The sequence below is a fragment of the Lithobates pipiens genome, unplaced genomic scaffold (genome assembly GCF_037356315.1).
Source record: "Lithobates pipiens isolate NorthernLeopardFrog02 unplaced genomic scaffold, aLitPip1_a1.2 Scaffold_18, whole genome shotgun sequence".
Lineage (NCBI taxonomy): Eukaryota > Metazoa > Chordata > Amphibia > Anura > Ranidae > Lithobates > Lithobates pipiens.
The window spans coordinates 328,888,959-328,908,493 of record NW_027507758.1 but is presented as its reverse complement, the minus strand read 5'-3'; the positions used below and the strand labels follow the sequence as shown (position 1 = coordinate 328,908,493).

Sequence of the window (19,535 nt, the reverse complement as noted above, 5' to 3'; positions counted from 1 at the left end):
AGGGGAGGCAGCCTTTTGAGCACAGTGTGCCAAAAAATGTTTTGAAACCAATTGATCGTGCTGATGTTATAACAAAAAAGATGTGAACTTCACACTCTCAGGGCCGGTTCACACTGCTGCAATGTGCGAATCCACTGCGGGTTCCCGCGTCGCATGTCTCCTGGCGGCAGTTCACACTGCCATATGGGGACCGCTGAGAGTGTCAATTAAAAGTTAATGACACCCCCAAATTAGTTTGCATATCGCAGTGCGATCTGCAAATTCAGACAGGAATCAGATCACATGGATGTGAACACCCATGTGATCCGATTCTGCTGCGGATCAAAAAAAAGGGTCCTGTGAGAGTTTGGTCCGAATGCGATGCAAATTCAGCCACACTATCTGTATGACTGAATTAGCATCGCACAGACATTGCATGTGATTTGCACTGCAGTGTGGTGCGAATCACATGCGATCTCGCAACACACAGCAGTGTGAACCGGCCCTTAATCAGGAAAAGGATTTTTTATAAAGTAAATGCTGTAAATTACTTGAGTAACATCCTGCCCCTCCAGTCCTCAGATCAGCCCCGGTTCCTGCCCCTCCAGTCCTCAGATCAGCCCCGGTTCCTGCCCCTCCAGTCCTCAGATCAGCCCCGGTTCCTGCCCCTCCAGTCCTCAGATCAGCCCCGGTTCCTGCCCCTCCAGTCCTCAGATCAGCCCCGGTTCCTGCCCCTCCAGTCCTCAGATCAGCCCCGGTTCCTGCCCCTCCAGTCCTCAGATCAGCCCCGGTTCCTGCCCCTCCAGTCCTCAGATCAGCCCCGGTTCCTGCCCCTCCAGTCCTCAGATCAGCCCCGGTTCCTGCCCCTCCAGTCCTCAGATCAGCCCCGGTTCCTTCCCCTCCAGTCCTCAGATCAGCCCCGGTTCCTTCCCCTCCAGTCCTCAGATCAGCCCCAATTCCTGCAACTCCAGTCCTCAGATCAGCCCCAGTTCCTTCCCCTCCAGTCCTCAGATCTGCCCCAATTGCTGCACCTCCAGTTCTCGGATCAGCCCCAATTCTTTCTTCTCCAGTTCTTGGATCAGCCCCAATTCTTTCTCCTCCAGTCCTCGGATCAGCCCCAATTCCTTCTCCTCCAGTCCTCGGATCAGCCCCAATTCCTTCTCCTCCAGTCCTCGGATCAGCCCCAATTCCTTCTCCTCCAGTCCTCGGATCAGCCCCACACCCTTCTCCTCCAGTCCTCGGATCAGCCCCACACCCTTCTCCTCCAGTCCTCGGATCAGCCCCACACCCTTCTCCTCCAGTCCTCGGATCAGCCCCAATTCCTTCTCCTCCAGTCCTCGGATCAGCCCCAATTCCTTCTCCTCCAGTCCTCGGATCAGCCCCAATTCCTTCTCCTCCAGTCCTCGGATCAGCCCCAATTCCTTCTCCTCCAGTCCTCGGATCAGCCCCAATTCCTTCTCCTCCAGTCCTCGGATCAGCCCCAATTCCTTCTCCTCCAGTCCTCGGATCAGCCCCAATCCTGCACCTTCACACCCCTATGCTTTTCTGTCTCACTACTGAACCACCTTCTCATCTGTCCTAACACTGAATCCATCTGCCCCACCACTGTAACCCCCTTTCTCATCTGCTCCACCACCACTGTACCTCCTGCACACCTGTCTCACCTCTGTCTGTTCCCCCCTGCTCTTCTGCCCCACAATTGTAACCCCCTGCTCATCTGTCCCAATACACTTTCTTTCTGCTCTGCCCCGCCACTGTACCCCCCTGCACATCTACCCCATGGCTGTAGACTCCTGCTTCTTTGCTTCACTGCTGTACCCTGTTCTCATTTATGATATGCGTGATATGCAGAGTGGTGCAAGGAAGCAGAGATGAGACACATCTACCTGTCCTGGCACACTCATGCTTTTATGTGATATCACATACAAGCATCTGGAATAGATGCTCAATGATGGACTCTGGTCAGAGCAGTTTTCTAAAAGCAGTGGGCCTGTATGCAGGATCATAAGTTGGGCCCTTGCAGCTGAGAAAAAGTGTGGTGCAGTGCGCCGCAGCAAAAGTTGGGTGTGATTTTCATTGCGCTAAATACAGGCTGTGGTTTAAGGGGACACAAAGTGCAGGGGTTCAGTAATAAGTTACGCAAAGGTTCAGGAGTCCGGTGTAAGTGATGTAGAGTTCAGAGGTTGGTAGTGACACACACACACACACACACATACACTTCAACAAATTTCTTAGAAGCTCAACAGTAATTCCACAAATTGTCCCCTGATTGTGTTTTTCTCAATCACAGTAAAATCACTTCTGAGATTGGTAGTGGCAACCAAGCGAGTCATCTTCCTCCAGATGGTGGCCAGAGCTACTAGGACTGTGATTGGCTTTAGCAGTGGCCAATCGCAGTTCTCCTCCTCCTGGAAGCAGGGACCGCCCTCCTAGCAGAACTGCACCCAATCTCTTCCCCATCACAAGAGCTGATGATCGCAGCTAGAGCTGCTCGATTTAGACCCCTTTCACACCAGGGCGTTTTGCAGGTGCTATAGCGTTAGAAAAAGCGCCCCGCTAGCGGCCGAAATGCGCCGCAAATCCGTCGTTATAACGCCGCTAAAAATAGCGGCGTTTTACCGCTGACGCTATGGGCGGTGTGGTGTGAAAGGGGTCTAATCGTTAAAAAATCGGGATCTTGATTCAACCCCCCTCACAATCTTAACCCGACAATTCCTCGATTCTATGTGACAAGTGCAGAGCCGCTCAGAGCTGTCAATAAAACAAAACATTCCTCAGTGCTGGGAGATGGAAAAGACATACAATGTATCTCTGGTATCTTTTAGATCAAAGGACTGAACTTCAGTCTACAAATGAGGTTAGTTTAACCACTTAAAGACCAAACCTTGTTGCTTACAAGTTAAATTCAGTATTTTCTGCTAGAATATTATGTAGAACCCCCAAACATTACAATTTTTTTTTGTTGCAGAGACCCTAGAGAATAAAATGGAGGTTGTTGCAATATTTTTTGTCACACTGTATTTGTGCAGCGGTCTTTCAAACACATATTTTTTGGGGGGGGAAAAAATACACTTTGAATTAAAAAAACAGTAACGTTAGCCCAATTTTTTTGTATAATGTGAAAGATAATGTTACACCACGAGAATCGTGATCTTTATTCTAAGCAAAAAAATTGTGATTCTCATTTTAGCCAGAATTGTGAAGCTCTAATCGCAGCTACAGCAAAGTTAGAGAACAAACAATGTTTCCCATCTTTTACAATGTGTGGGGGCACAGTGCCTCCCCCTCAGTGCAGGTGTGGCGTGGGGAATTCTGAGATGAAAATACATTAGTGTCTCACTGACACTTCCCTACGCTGCTCTGCTGATGGGAAGGGAATAGAGTGCAGACAAAAGAGACTTTGCGTGCCACTTGTGGCACCCGTGCCAGGGGTTTCCTACCCTTGCTCTAAAGACAAATGGCAGGTCTAACACTGTATGCATAAAATACTAATAATAACCCTATGAGTCTCTTCAGAACCCTAATCTTCATCTCTTGATTTTAGCAAGGATAGAGAGTCTCCAAACGCCCAACATATACAGTATGTCCAAACTTATTTATGTATTCTTTATGCATACACCTGCATCTATTTTTCTACATATACTATCTTTTCTATATCTCAGGTAGCCTTCCTATTATTTACAGCTTACTGCCAGTCACTAAAGCTAGCCTTACTAGCCCCCGGGCTAAAGAAGAGTCATTTACCAGATTCCACCATCCACACTAAGCTACATGAATGAAGAAAGCTCCCCAAGACAGTTATTGTATTTAGACAACCACAGCATGTGCGACCGTCAGGATTCTGAAACAGTAGCATTTTGCTGACCGTTTTCCACCCAACCAAAATTCCATTGAAAAATCAAACTTTGTCAGGCTAGATCAGCCTTTCTCAACCTTTTCAACACAGAGGAACCCTTGAAATGGTTCTCTGGTCTTGGGGAACCCTGCTAAAAATTATAAATCTACAACTTATGATACATTAGTGTGATGGTCAGTGGGAAGTATGGTCCTCACACTTGTGGTCATTGGGAAGAATTACCTCCTTACAGATAGCTAAAATGATCAATGGTGTCAGTAGGAACTTATCTGAGAGGCAGAAATTGCCCAATGCTGAAGGAACCCCTAGCATCATCTGGAGGAACCCTAGGGTTCCACGGAACCCTGGTTGAGAATCACTGGGCTAGATGGTGCCAACAATGGCTTACATTTTAGCTGAATCAGCAAAAATTGGCTGAACTTCAAGTCATCTAAAGCCCCATACACACTATCAGATTATCTGCTGAGTTTTTCCTTCAAATTTACCAAAACCATGTAGTAGAAGGGCCTGCCTGATTACATACACATTGAAACTCCTAAGGTTTGTCCTCATATTATATCGTTTTGGTAAATCTGAAGGAAAAACTCAGCAGATAATCTGATAGTGTGTATGGGGCTTAAGCCAGCCTTAAATCTGGACTCCTGGAGTTAGACACACTAAATGCTTGCAGTGGCCACAGCGCTGCAAGTGTTAAATGCTGGGGTTGCAGAAGTAAGCATTTTATTTTAATTTTTTTAAGGGTAGACCTCCACTTTAAGCTGGCCATAGATGGATCGAAATGCAGCCAGTTCAGCAGGAACCTGACGACTTTTGATCTGTCAGTAGGCAGTTTGACAACAACGCATAGAAATCTTTTAGAGGGGCATTTCAGATGCTACAGTGATGAGAGCATACATTTTGTAAAACCATTTATTTTATTAGTATGGAACCAAGGTATAAAGTCCAATGATAAGGTATGTGTGACTTACAACTATAGACACTGTTGGGGAAGATGAAGGTGACGTTTGGAACCAGCCCACCCTCACTTTTCCTCTGTTCTTGGCATCTCCTTCTTGTATTCACATGAGACACTGAGAAACAATGGACTGTGGTAACGTGAGGTAATCGCTGGGAAAGTGTTTGCTCTCCTATATTGATTCATGTTATCGATATTTGAATCAATGCACGCTTGTGAAGTACCATTTGGTGGCATACCTTTATAACCGTTCAGAGAGGACTTTGGTCAACCAATGTTAGCCAGTATTTGTTAGCAGAAATGAACAACCAGATCAAATGCAACCTAAAGTGTATAAACAGATGGTGCTAGGTTGCCTTTTAATTGGTGATGTTGGCACCAAAATGTTACCTCTAGGTTTGTTCACAGGTTACCATGTTGGTACATACTGGTGCAGTTCAAGTGAATTTGGGCTGCATCACAACTGCAAGCTGAAGTATTGTCTTCTAAAACCTGGCAGCTGCTGCTCTACGGGTTTTGTGCAGAGCTGCATGATTAATCGTTAAAAAAATCAACGATTTTCAGCGATTCAAATCCCCCCCCCCCCCAGCTGACATCTTTCCCGAAGCTTCTTCCAGGTTTGTGGGCTTCGGCGCTGTGATTGGCCGGAGCTGTGATAATGTCACTCACAAGTGACGTTATCGCACGCGGGAGCTACCGTTCACTGCAGGGGCTCGGAAGGTATGCCGCACGTGAGCCATTCCTTCAGAGTGCATGCACCGTTGATGTCACTGGCTGCATGCGCTTGAAGTATCTCCTAAACTGTAAAGGTTTAGGAGATATTTTCAATACCTATAGGAAAGCCTTATTATAGGCTTGCCTATAGGTAAAAGTTTGCAGCAGAAGTTTATTTCCTCTTTAATACAGCATTTCCCTGATTCAAGTTAAACAGGTGCTGAGGAGAGCAAAGCTGTAAATAAATAAATAAATAAAAACTCAACAGTGATAAAGAGAAACAATGTATCTTCGTTCTTTTAGATCAAAGGGATGAACTTTGGTCTGTAAATGAGGTCAGTTTAACCACTTAAAGATTAAAACTTTTTTGACACTTGTTGCTTACAAGTTAAAATCTGTGTTTTTTGCTAGAAAATTACTTGGAACCCCCAAACATTTTATATATATATATATATTTTAGCAGAGACCCTAGAGAAAAAAATGGTGGTCTTTGCAATATTTTATGTCACACTTTGGCAGTATTGTCTTCTGAAAGCCTGACAGCTGCTGCCCTACCTCCCTCTGAACAGCGGATTGCGGTACAGAGTGCCACTCATGTAAACAATCCCTAAAGCAGGTTGTAGAATTTGATTCTTAGGCAGGCCATAGATCATGCAATTTTGGGCACCAGTTCCCATAAAGGATATCGGGGAACTGGAGAAAGTGCAGAGAAGGGCAACCAAACTAATAAGAGGCATGGAGGAGCTCAGCTATGAGGAAAGATTAGAGGAACTGAATGATTAAGGGGGGATATGATCAACATGTATAACGCCCATATAGTGAACTTGGTGTTGATTTATTCACTTTAAGGTCATCACAGAGGACAAAGGGGCACTCTTTATGTCTGGAGAAAAAGAAATGTGAACTCCAAATGGAGAAAGGTTTCTTCACAGTAAGAGCTGTGAAAATGTGGAATATATTATCTCAAGACCTGGTTCTTTCCAGCTCAGTAGATTGCTTTAACCGGTTCAGCCTGGAAGATTTTACCCCCTTCCTGACCAGAGCACTTTTTGTGATTTAGCACTGCATTGCTTTAACTGACAATTGCGCAGTCGTGCGACGTTGCATCCAAACAAAATTGGCGTCCTTTTTTTCCCCAGAAATAGAGCTTTCTCTTGGTGGTATTTGATCACCTCTGCAGTTTTTCTTTTTTGCGCTATAAACAAAAAAAAACGTAAATTAAGAAAAAAAAACTATTAATTTAATTTTGCCATCATAAATATCCCCCAAAAATATATAAAAACTATTTTTTTCCTCACTTTAGGCCGATATGTATTCTTCTACATATTTTTGGTAAAAAAAAAAATCGAAATAAGTGTATATTGATTGGCATGCGCAAAAGTTATAGCATCTACAAAATAGGAGAAGGATTTATAGCATTTTTATCTTTTTTTTTTTTTTTTTTTTTTTTTTTTTTTTTACTAGTAATGGCGGTGATCTGCGATTTTTTTTTATTATTTATTTTATTTATTTATTTATTTATTTTTTGTGACTGCGACCTTATGGTGGACATATCGGATACTTTTGACACATTTTTGGGACCATTGGCAAGAATACAGCGATCAATGCTATAAAAATGCATTGATTACTGTAAAAATTTCACTGTCAGTGTATGGGTTAGCACTAGGGGGTGATCAATGGGTTAATTTTGTTCCTTAGTGTGTGATCTAACTGAAGGGGGGAGGGGACTGACTAGGGGAGATGTCAGATCGCTGTTCATATTTTGTATGAACAGACGATCTGTCACTCCTCCCCTCAGAGAACCGGGATCTCTCCGGTCTCGGTGACGCTCGCATCGGCTCCGGGGGGGGGGGGGGGGGGGGTTTGGGTGCACACACCCCTAGTGGCCACCATAGGGTACTAATATAATAATACCTGGATACTAAAATGTATAGGCAAAGTTGATCCAGTGAATATCTAAATGCCTTGCGGAGGATCAGGAAGGATTTTTCAGGTCCAAAGGACCCGAGTGGTAACTTGCCAGCCAAAATCTTTCTATTCGATGAAGTCATTGTTCGAGTGTTCAAATATCTACGGGTGCTGCATAGAGCTGCACGATTAATCGTTAAAAAGCTTGATCGCGATTCAACCCCCTCCCACAATCTTAACCACTACAATACAGGGCACTTTCGCCCCCTTCCTTCCCAGCCCAATTTTCAGCTTTCATCGCTCTAGCGCTTTCAGTGACAATTGCGCGGTCATGCTACACTGTACCCAAATTAAATTTTTATCATTTTGTTCGCACAAATAGAGATTTATTTTGGTGGTATTTGTTCACGACTCCGTTTTTTATTTTTTGCGATATAAGCGCAAAAAAGCGGAAATTTGGAAAAAAAACAATGTTTTCTTTTTTCTATTTTAAAAGAAATCCAATAAAATCAAATTTTGTCATAAATTTAAGCCAAAATGTATTCTGCTACATGTTTTTGGTAAAAAAAATTCCGTTAAGTGTATAATAATTGGTTTGTGTGATCACGGACATATGTACGCAAATGATCGTGTACATATGTGTGCAGGTGATCACGTACATATGTGTGCACATAATCATTGGGACAAGTGATTTTAGTGGGACATATGTGGGGGACATGTTTTTATTATTAGGGACATGTGTTTTTATTTTTTGGGGACATGTATGTTTTGGGGACATGTGTGTTATGGGGACATATGTGGGGACTGTGTTTACACTGTGTGGTGTGTTGTGTGCTAACACTAGACTGAAGATCAGTGAGTAAAAAGCTGTAAAAAACAGCTCATACTCACTGATCATCAGCCGGCTGCAGCAATCTGCTCTCCTCTCCTCAGCGATGACTTCTGTGTCAGGAGAGGAGGAGCCGATTGCCTAGCAACCGGCTGTTTGTTTACATCACATGACGGCCGTGATTGGACACGGCCGTCATGTGATCAGGAGGGCCAATCACAGAGCCCTCCTGCCGATCTGAGATGCGCCGTGTCCCGGTGACATGGGTGCATCGGGATCGCGCCGCTGCGCAGGCATGCGAGCGCGCGCGATCCCGCTCCTCCTGATGGACGTTCCTGAACGTCCTATCAGGAGTAGACGGCTCCCACCCGGCCGTATATGTGCATTGGCCGGGTGGGAAGTGGTTAAAGAGGTTGTAATTCTCTGAAAAAAATTCCCCCAAATAAAACCTGCAAGCCAAAGGCATAATGAGCTAGTATGCATCGCATACTAGCTCATTATGAAATGCTTACCTTAAAACTTAGCTGTTGCAGCGGCCCCCACACCGCTGTCATGGCACTTTGAAAAAAATACGTTGTTTTGGTTTGCAGTTTGGGCACTCGGGCTCAAAAAGGTTCGCCATCACTGCTCTAGGGTCTCTGCTAAAAATTATTTTATTTTATTATATATATATATATATATATATATATATATATATATATATATATATAAATAAAATAAAATAATTTTTAGCAGAGACCCTAGAGCAGTGATGGCGAACCTTTTTGAGCCCGAGTGCCCAAACTGCAAACCAAAACAACGTATTTTTTTCAAAGTGCCAACACTGCAATTAAACCTGACTAACGAGGTTTTAGTTTAGAAAAAATAATTTGCACAGTCATTTCACAATGACACTAATAATGAGCCCCCCCCCTTTTTTTTTTTTTTTTTAATAGATAGAGCAGTGCTGCTCCAAGAGTTGTAAGTTAGTTACAAAAGGCTTTATTCAGTTTATGGGCAGAGTACTGCAGAGTATTGCATAGTATGGGCAGAGTACTACAGAGTATTGCATAGTATGGGCAGAGTACTGCAGAGTATTGCATAGGATGGGCAGAGTACTGCAGAGTATTGCATAGTATGGGCAGAGTACTGCAGAGTATTGCATAGTATGGGCAGAGTACTGCAGAGTATTGCATAGGATGGGCAGAGTACTGCAGAGTATTGCATAGGATGGGCAGAGTACTGCAGAGTATTGCATAGGATGGGCAGAGTACTGCAGAGTATTGCATAGGATGGGCAGAGTACTGCATAGTATGGGCAGGGTATGGGCAGGGTACTGCATAGTATTGGCAGAGTATGGGCAGGGTACTGCATAGTATTGGCAGAGTATGGGCAGGGTACTGCATAGTATTGGCAGAGTATGGGAAGGGTACTGCATAGTATTGCATAGTATGGGCAGGGTACTGCAGAGTATTGCATAATATGGGTAGGGTACTGCAGAGTATTGCGTAGTATGGACAGAGTATGGACATAGCATTGTATCTCTCTCCCTCTTCCCCTCTCCCCTCAGACCGTAGGGTGCGCGGGAGCAAGATTCTGGGAGGGTGTCGATGGACGCCCACCCAGAATAACCTGACCATGTTGTAGCCATCTTTTGGCTATGGCCCAGTCGGCAATTGGTTATAAAACTCACATTTGAGTTGTTGAAATCGGTGTGGGGTCAGGCTTCAGTCGCTCCGGTAGTGTCCATGTGTCAGGAGATTTCCCACGCAGGCATGTCAACAGGTGCGTCAGATGTTTGAGAACGGGGGGGCATGGCTTCAGCGTTCGGAGCATGCACCATGCCCACTCGGACACGTCACCGCTATCCCAAGAGGACTGTGGGAGATGTAGTTCACGGGAGCGGAGGATTTAACGATAACTATAATTGTCACGGCGTGCCCACAGAGACAGCTCGGCGTGCCGGCAGCGGCACGCGTGCCACGTATTTGCCATCACTGCCCTAGAGAATAAAATGGTGGTCGTTGCGATATTTTATGTCACGCTGTGTTTGCGCAGCTGTCTTTCAAAAGCAATTTATAAGGAAAAATATACTTTAATGAATTAAAAAACCGAAACTGTAAGGTTAGAACGATTTTTTTGTATCATTTTAAAGATGATGTTGCGCCGTGAGAATCGTGATCTTTATTCTAAGCAAAAAAATTGTGATTCTCATTTTATCCAGAATAGTGCAGCTCTAGTACTGTGGCTGCTTGAATACAATAACTGTCAGGGAAGGTTCCTTCGTCTGCACTTTAGCATGGATTTTCTCTTGTTCCATAGTGTGTATGGCTACCTTACATTTATCTGCTCACATCTAAAAAAAAAAAATAAAAAAAATAAAAAAAAAGTGTCGGCAAAGTTCACAACGTTGCTCAGTGCTGAGATAACAAAAAACATTGTATCATTCGGTTCTTATTTAGATCAAAGGGATAAACTTCGATCTGCAAATGAGGTCAGTTTAACCACTTAAAGCGTAACTCCACTTCTGTTGAGAAAAAAGCATCCCCCTGGGTGATCTATGTACATTACAAGGATTTTAACAAATTTTTTGTTAAGCCCCATACAAACTATCAGATTTTATGCTGATTTTTTTTTTTTCCTTCAGATTTACCAAAACCATATAATATGAGGTCAAACCTTAGGAGTTTCAATTTGGATGCAATCAGGCAGGCCCTTCTACTACATGGTTTTGGTAAATCTGAAGGAAAAACTCAGCAGAAAATCTGATAGTGTGTATGGGGCTTTATTCTGAAGAAATCACTGTTTGTTACTCTGTGCCCCTGTGCTAAGTGAGTCTAATGGCAGTGATTTCATAACTATCAACCAGCTGCTGAAGCTGCAAAGCTCTAATGAGGAAAACTGCAGGGTCTGCATCTCTTTTATAGGAGATTTCCTACTGGGAGTGTCTCACCAAAAATGACATTTTTGTTGCAGAGGATGGCAAAAATCTGGCATGCATCTTAGTGCAGACTTTCTGGGGGGAGTTCTGTACACACACAACATCGCAATACTTATTAAAGTGTTACTAAACACAGTCAGTAAAATACAGTAAAGCATGCTTGTTATACTCACTGTGCAACCTAATCCTCTGCATTGTGTAAAAAAGGCTGTTTGAGCCTGTCTCCCCTGATCCTCCCCTTCTTCCACAATCCCCAATCCATCTCCTGATAGCACACAGGCTTGGGGGCGCTGCATTTGCTCAGTTTGTTGTGTATCTCTAGAGGTTTTTTTTTTTTTTCTTGTGAGGGTGCATGTGATTGACACAGGGCAAATCAGCACTGTCCAGACAGGGGGTCAGGGGTCGTGCAGCCTCATAGGACAGTCAGAGGAGAATGAAAACTCCTCCTACAAGCTTTAACCAGTGCTTGGCTGGACACAGATAGAAGTCACAAGACTGCTATATACTACTGATGAGAAAAGGTATTTAGCAGTTTATATTAGAGGTCGACTGATATATCGGCCGATATTTGCCGTTTTTTAAATAATCGGCATCGGCCGATTGTGTTGATAAAAAGCCGATTGGGACTTTGAAATGACTTCTGTAAGAAGTCAGTGTGAGTTGCCTGAGTCGTCATAGCAACACTTTCCTCCTCTCTGGGCAGACTGCCAAGAAAAGAACTAAATGATACAATGTTTACACTTCTGAATGAATGAAGTCATCTCTGTGTAGAAGTTCTCAGTTTAACCATTTAAAGACTAAATCTTTTCTGACACTTGTTGCTTACAAGTAAAAATCCTGTATTTTCTGCCAGAAAATCACTTAGACCCCCCAAAAATTATATATATTTTTTTAGCAGAGATCCTAGGGAATAAAATAGCAGTTGTTGCAATATTTTATGTCACACGGCATTTGCACAGAGGTCTTTCAAATGCATTTTTTTGGGAAAAAAATACACCATTTAAAAAATAAAAATAAAATAAAAACAGTAAAGTTAGCCCATTTTTTTTTTTTTTTTTGTCCAAAAGTTTTGACTACCCGTTTTTATTTAATATATAGGTTTTTTTTTTTTTTTAAATCTAGATCATACATACAAGTAAACTGATTGGAGGTTTGTTTTGTTTAATAAATGTTTAAAGCGGGAGTCCGCCGGGACTCCGCGTTTTTTTTTTAAAAGCCAGCAGCTACAAATACTGCAGCTGCTGACTTTTAAAATAGTGACACTTACCTGTCCAGCGCGCCCGCGATGTCAGCACCCGAAGCCGATCTCTAGATCGACACTCGAGTGCTGCCGCCGCCATCTTGGGTATAGGAATCAGGAAATGGAGCCTTTCGGCTTCATTTCCCGGTTCCCTACTGCGCATGCGCGAGCCGCGCTGCGCAATGAGGACGGTCCCCGCTGCCTCTGGGATCTGTGTGTTTCCCAGCAGGCAGCGGGGCACTTGCGGAAGGGGCGGGCACTTGCGGAAAGGGGCGTAATGTATGCCCCTTTCCGCAGAGAGCTAGCCCGGAAGTGGGTGCAGTTACCTGGATTATCCAGGTAACTGCACCCCCCTCCCCCCTGAAAGGTGCCAATTGTGGCGCCGGAGGGGGGGAGGAATCCGATGAGCGGAAGGTCCATTTTAGGGTGGACCTCCGCTTTAAGTGTAAGAAATTTTCTGTATCACTTATGAAGACTGCTTTCGCACTGGAGCGGGCAGACGTTGATGGTAAAACGCAAGTTTTAGCGGCTCTTTACCATAATTTTAGCGGTGCTATTTGGCTGCTAGTGGGGCACATATAACCCAGCTAGCAGCCAAGGAAGAGGTTAAATGCGCCCATGAAGCACCGCTGCCAAATCGCATTGCATGCGCTTCGGCAGTGGTGCCCATTCATATCAATGGGCAGGAGTGGTGGATGAGTGGTATACACCACTCCAAACGTGCTGCTTGCAGGACTTTTTTTAAGATCCTGCCAGCGCATCGCCTCAGTGTGAAAGCACTCTGTCTTTCACACAGACTGCAGGGGAGCCATTTTGCAGGCACTTTACAGGCGCTATTTTTAGCCCAAAAGCGCCTTAAAACGCCCCAGTGGGAAAGGTGTGTTAGATCAAGGGGGATTAAAAATAAATAAATAAAATAAAATCGGCCTAACATATCGGCCCAAAAAAATCGGCATCATATATCGGCTATCGGCCGCCATGATTTCTAAATATCGGCATCGGCATCGGCCAGAGAAAAACCCATATCGGTCGACCTCTAGTTTATATTTACTGAAGTGATTGCATTTCCATGTTCTGTGTACTGTGGGAGATCAGATAAAGTGAATGCAGGGTCCTGGGTTTAGAAACTCTTTAAAGCAGGCCAACTGCGCCATAGCTGGCCGACAACGTTGCTAGCTTGATAACTAGCACTTGTCTCTGCTCCAAACACTTACATGTGATAAGTGGTGGCTTGTCAGCCTCCTATTCCTTTGCATTCCTTTTGCTGCCGCTTGTCACAAGCAAATGCTTGAAGCTGAGACAAACGCTGGTTACCAAGCAGCAATCTCCCTGCTAGCCACTTTGTCAGGCAGCTGTGGAGGGAGAGGGGGCTCCCTGTTTGACCCCCTCAGCTAAGCTTTAATGCACCTAGGAGCCTATATGTACTTTGTAATTGGGGGGACAGAACTATATATACCATAATTCTAACCAGAACTATATATAAAGTGCCTTGAAAAACTATTCAAATGCTTTGAAATTTTCCACATTTTGTCATGGTACAACCAAAAAACGTAAATGTTTTTTATGTGATAGACCAAGGAAAATGATAAATGGTTTTCAAAATATTTTACAAATATCTAAAAAGTGTGGCGTGCATTTGTATTCATTTGTAGAATCACCATTCGCTGCAATTACAGCGGCAAGTCTTTTTGGGGATGTCTCTACCAGCTTTGCACATCTACAGAGTGAGATTTTTGCCCATTCTTTTCTGCAAAATAGCTCAAGCTCTGTCAGATTGGATGGAGAGCTTCTGTGAACAGCAACTTTCAAGTCTTGCCACAGATTCTCAATTAGATTTAGGTCTGGACTTTGGGCCATTCTAACACATGAATATGCTTTGATCTAAACCATTCTATTGTAGCTCTGGCTGTATGCTTTGGGTCGTTGTCCTGCTGGAAGGTGAACCTCCACCCCTGTCTCCGGTCTTTTGTAGTCTCTAACAGGTTTTCTGCTTAGATTGCCCTGAGCTTGGCTACATCCATCTTCCCATCAACTCTGACCAGCTTCCCTGTCCCTGCAGAAGAAAAGTATCCCCACAACGTGATGCTGCCACCACCATGTTTCACGGTGGGGATTGTGTGTTCAGGGTGATGTGCAGTGTTAGTTTTCCGTCATACATAGCGTTTTGCTTTCATGCCAAAAAGTTCAAATTTGGTCTCTTCTGACCAGAGAATCTTCTTGCACATTTGCTGTGTCCCCCACATGGCTTCTCACAAACTGCAAATGGGACTTTCTTTCAACAATGGCTTTCTTCTTGCCACTCTTCCATAAAGGCCAGATTTGTGGAGTGCACAACTAATAGTTGTCCTGTGGACAGATTCTCCCTCCTGAATTGTGGATCTCTGCAGCTCCTCCAGAGTTACCATGGGCCTCTTGGCTGCTTCTCTGATTAACGCTCTCCTTGCCCGGCTGTCAGTTTAGGTGGACGGCCATGTCTTGGTAGGTTTGCAGTTGTGCCATACTCTTTCCATGTTTGGATGATGGATTGAACAGTGCTCCGTGAGAAGTTTTAAAGCTTGGGATATTTTTTTTATAACCTAACCTGCTTTAAGACCCTGCTTTCACACTGAGCCATCCTGGGCGTCGGCGGTAAAGCGGCACTATTTTTAGCACCGCTTTACTGGCGTTTTAGCTACCCTGTTTCCCCTAAAATAAGACCTAGCGTGATTGTCGGTGTTGGCTGCAATATAAGCCCTACCACCCAAATAAGCCCTACTCTGTTTCCTCAAAAAAAAGCCCTACCCTGAAAAGAAGACCTACAAGGACTTTAACTAGGGCTTATTTGTGGGGTAGGGCTTTTATTGCAGCTATCACCGACAATCACACTAGGTCTTATTTTAGGGGAAACAGGGTAGCAGTCGAAATGGAGTTAAACTGGCCTGCAAAACTCCACTGCAGCAGCGCTTTGCAGGCGGTATCACAGCTCTGCCCCATTGTTTTCAATGGGAAGGAGCCATGTATTCACCGCTCCTACACTGCTGGAAAGATGCTGCTGGCAGGACTTTTTGTGACGCCCTGCCAACGCAGTGCCCCAGTGTGAAAGCACTCGGGCTTTCACACTGGGTTTGCAGCTGAGGCTTTTTTCAGATGCTATGCGGGCGCTATTTTTAGCGCTGTAGGGCCAGAAAAAACACTTCCAGTGTGAAAGGGGTCTAAACTTCTCCACAACTTTATCCCTGACCTGGCTGGTGTGTTCCTTGGCCTTCAGGATGCTGTTTGTTCACTAATGTTCTCTAAAAAAAACAACCTCTGAGGGCTTCACAGAACAGCTGTATTTATACTGAGATTAAATTACACACAGGTGGACTCTATTTACTAATTAGGTGACATCTGAAGGCAATTGGTTCCACTAGATTTTCGTTAGGGGTATCGGAGTAAAGAGGGCTGAATACAAATACAAATTTTTTCATATATTTAATTGTAAAAAATGTGGAAAACGATTTATCATTTCCCTTCCACTTCACAATTATGAGCCACTTTCTGTTAGTCTATCACATAAAATTCCAATAAAATACATTTATGTTTTTGGTTGTAACATGACAAAATGTGGAAAATTTCAAGGGGTATGAATACTTTTTCAAAGCACTGTATAAGTTATATATTGGGGATGTTGTGTTTTTTTTTTTTTTTTGCTATTCTCCTGCTCAGACCTATGTTGATGTTGCAGGTGATGGTTTGAGAATAGAGCTGGTCTCTAGTGGGACGTGGAGGGAGAATGAACACTGAAGAAGTGGAGTTACTAAGTGACTCCAAATACAGGAATTATGTGGCTGCTGTGGACAAAGCGTTGAAGAATTTTGAGTACTCCAGCGAATGGGCTGACTTGATATCTGCGCTTGGGAAACTCAACAAGGTAAGAGTCCTTTATTTGCTAATAATAATAATTTGGGTTGCACTGATACCAGTTCTCGTACAAATGCTCTGGTATCCAAAACCAATACCTCTGCAGTGCGACTTGAGCCTATAAAAAAAAATGAATAGGCTCAATTTGCATTGGAAAGAATCATACACGATTTGAACAGGAATTCAGTGTGATTACTATCTGATTCGCATGAAGTCTCTCACATTGCTCCTGTGTGAACCCAGGCTTGTCAGAGTGATTTCAGACTGGGTTCACACAGGAGCGGTGCGGGAAACCTTGTGCGAATTCAGACAGGAATTGCATCGCATTCCTGTTCAAATTTTATACAATTCTTTTCAGTGCAATTTGAGCCCATTTATTTTGTATGGGCTTAAATTGCACCGCAAAGGTATCAGTGTTTCTACTCGGCAGTAAAAAAAAAAAAAAAAATTGGTATTGGTGTAACCCTAATAATAATAACACAATGGGGGTTATTTATGAAAGGTAAATCCACTTTGCACTACAAGTGCACTTGGAAGTGCAGTCACTCTAAATCTAAGGGGTAGATCTGAAATAAGTGGAAGCTCTGCTGATTTTATCATCCAATCATGTGTAAGCTAAAATTCAGTTTTTTTATTTTCCTTGCATGTCCCCGTCGGATCTACAGCGACTTTACTTTCAAGTGCACTTGAATGCAAAGTGGACTTTCCTTTAGTAAATAACCCCCAGTATGACATGGTTGTTAAATGATGAAAATGCGGGAGAGCAAACTCAAATCGGTACTGGTAACACCATTATCGCTTTTATAGTGCCTATGCATGACTATATTCTGTTATATCATTTCTTGCATCATTATATCTGCACTACAACTTTACCTTTTTAGTTTCTCCTGCACCGAAAATGCTCACTCTGATTTATCTGCACACTGTGAGCTTCTCACACTGCATTAGAAGCTGCAGCACTTCAGATAGAGCCCACTATACTTCTTGGATGGAGACTGACCAGCATCATCTTCCTCCCTAGACTTACTGTTCATGACCTTCCACTTTGATTCATTGGATTTCGGTCATGGAAGCTCAGCATAACATGTGAGCTTTACCTCGAGCAGTCTACATGCAAAATCAGCCTGCCTAGGAGCACCCACTCCTCCAGACTGACATCTACCCATCAAGGCATTTTGATTAAGAATGAGCTCCGGCGTGTTCGCATACTCCACGTGCAGAGCCTGCCAGGAAGTCGACGCTGCGCTAATCACAGGCATTGAGACATTGCCGCGATGCGCGGCTGCCGAGATCGGGCAATGTCTCACTGCCTGTGATTAGCGCAGCGCAGTGCCGACTTCCTGTTGGGCTCTGCACGTGGAGTATGCGAACATGCCCAAAGCTCATCCCTAATTTTGATATTTGCTAACTTCTTCCAAAAAACCAACCTACTGCTTGAATAAGGGCTTGAAAGATGTCGAGAGTAGTACTATGGCAGAGCTTTTAGAAAGCTATTTACAGCACCCTGTCATTCCCAACCCCAGCCATGGTCTGCTTGCATTGCACAGAGAAACACAGAAACCTAGTGATGAGGTCACTAGGGTCTAAAATAAGGTGTGTAAAGCAAGTGTAGGTGTTTGAGTCAAAGTGATACTAATGTATATTTATTTTTTCCATTTAAAAATAATAAACGTTAGGCTGGGTTCACACGGGGCTGGTATGTTGGACGAACTCTGCTAGCTCAGCAGGCAGGATGATAAGTCTGTCTCTGCTCACTGTGCAGGGACAAACCTGTCAGAGCCCCACGGTTCTCTATGGCAGTGGTCTTCAACCCTGTCCTCAGGGCCCACTGACAGGCCAGGTTTTATATATTGCCTTGGGGAGATGAAGACTCGAATACTACAATCACTGAGTAGCAAATTATATCACCTGTGATGTATTTCAGTTATCTTGCAAACCTGGCCTGTTAGTGGGCCCTGAGGACAGGGTTGATGACCACTGCTCTATGGGGAGATCGGATGAAAACGGACAGCCTATCCATTTTCATCCAATCAGATGGACGGATGACAAACCTCATCTGTCTGTTTTGAGCCGATCGGATGGCAGGTGAGTGTCAGCGGACTCATATCCGCTGACATCTGCCTGCCCATACAAGTCAATGGATGGCCTGTCTGTTTTTCAGACAGATCCGAGTGGTCCATCCATTGACTTGTATGGGCAGGCGGATGTCAGTGGATATGCATTCGCTGACACCCACCTGCCATCCGATCCGCTCAAAACCAGACGGATGACGATACGTTTGTCATCTGTCCTTCCGATCAGATGAAAATGGACAGGCTGTGTGAAAGGGGCCTTATACTCACCTCCTCTATGCAGTGGTTTTCAACAGCCCAGATCTTCCTCTTCTTGGGTCCCTTGCTGGCACTTCTTGTCCCCTCCCCTCAGCCAAGGGCCCCCACAGCAAGCTGTTTGCTTTGGGGGCACGCGACCCAAGCCACTGCTCTGTGTTTCCATTCATTTCCATTGTTTCTGGCCTGGCCCAGCTCAGCCCCCCTTTTCTCCTCATTGGCTCACTTGCTTTGACAGCTGCGGGAGCCAATGGTGCTCCGCTGCTGTCTCTAATCAGGGGGGAGAGTCCCGGCTAGCCGAATCTCTCATGCAATATCGCTGGATCAGAAGAGGCCCAGGTAAGTATTGGGGGGGGGGGGGGCTGAGGGGGGCTGCTACACAGAAAATAGCGTATAGAATGCATTAAGATAAAAAAATAAATAAACTTCTGACTGTACAACCACTTAAAAAAAAAAAATGTGTTGCTGCAAGAAAGCTGAAAGAAACTTGGAAGGCAACATATAAGCAGATTAAACTTCAGCTTTTCTACCCATCTGCAGACTGTAACCAAGATTAAATGAAGGTAAAATTCCAGCCTAACACTAACTGATCCTAAAAATGTTCCTTTCCCCCTCCTGCTACCTATGCTGTCTAACCTGTTTAAAAAAGATATTTATTTTTACTCTTCTCCGGCCCAGTCACGTGATCCGCAGCCCCGCCTCTCTTGTGTCAGTCAGTGGTGGTTGAAAGGGAGAGGAGAGAGTACCGATAGTGGCTGGAACATGGGATCCTGTGAGTGACATCACTGCTCCCAGAATTCCCAGCTGGTGTCATACTCTCCGTGCAGCGCCCACTTAATGACACAGGGGATCGTGACCAGACATCATTTTTTTTTTATATATACGTTAGGCAGTACAGGTAGCAGGAGGGCGAGGAGAAATTTTT

The 19,535-nt window shown here is 44.3% G+C and overlaps 1 protein-coding gene across 3 annotated transcripts in view; it reads left to right on the top strand.

Moving 5' to 3' along the window:
* The window catches only part of DOP1A (DOP1 leucine zipper like protein A), a 133,367-nt gene that overhangs the window by 2,785 nt on the left and 111,047 nt on the right, over positions 1-19,535 (top strand). For all 3 annotated transcript variants that reach the window (XM_077487325.1, XM_077487326.1, XM_077487324.1), the window contains exon 2: positions 16,108-16,293. In XM_077487325.1, coding sequence (XP_077343451.1) covers positions 16,156-16,293 — 138 coding nt within the window. In that variant the 5' untranslated portion in view covers positions 16,108-16,155. The remainder of the gene's footprint in view (positions 1-16,107; positions 16,294-19,535) is intronic.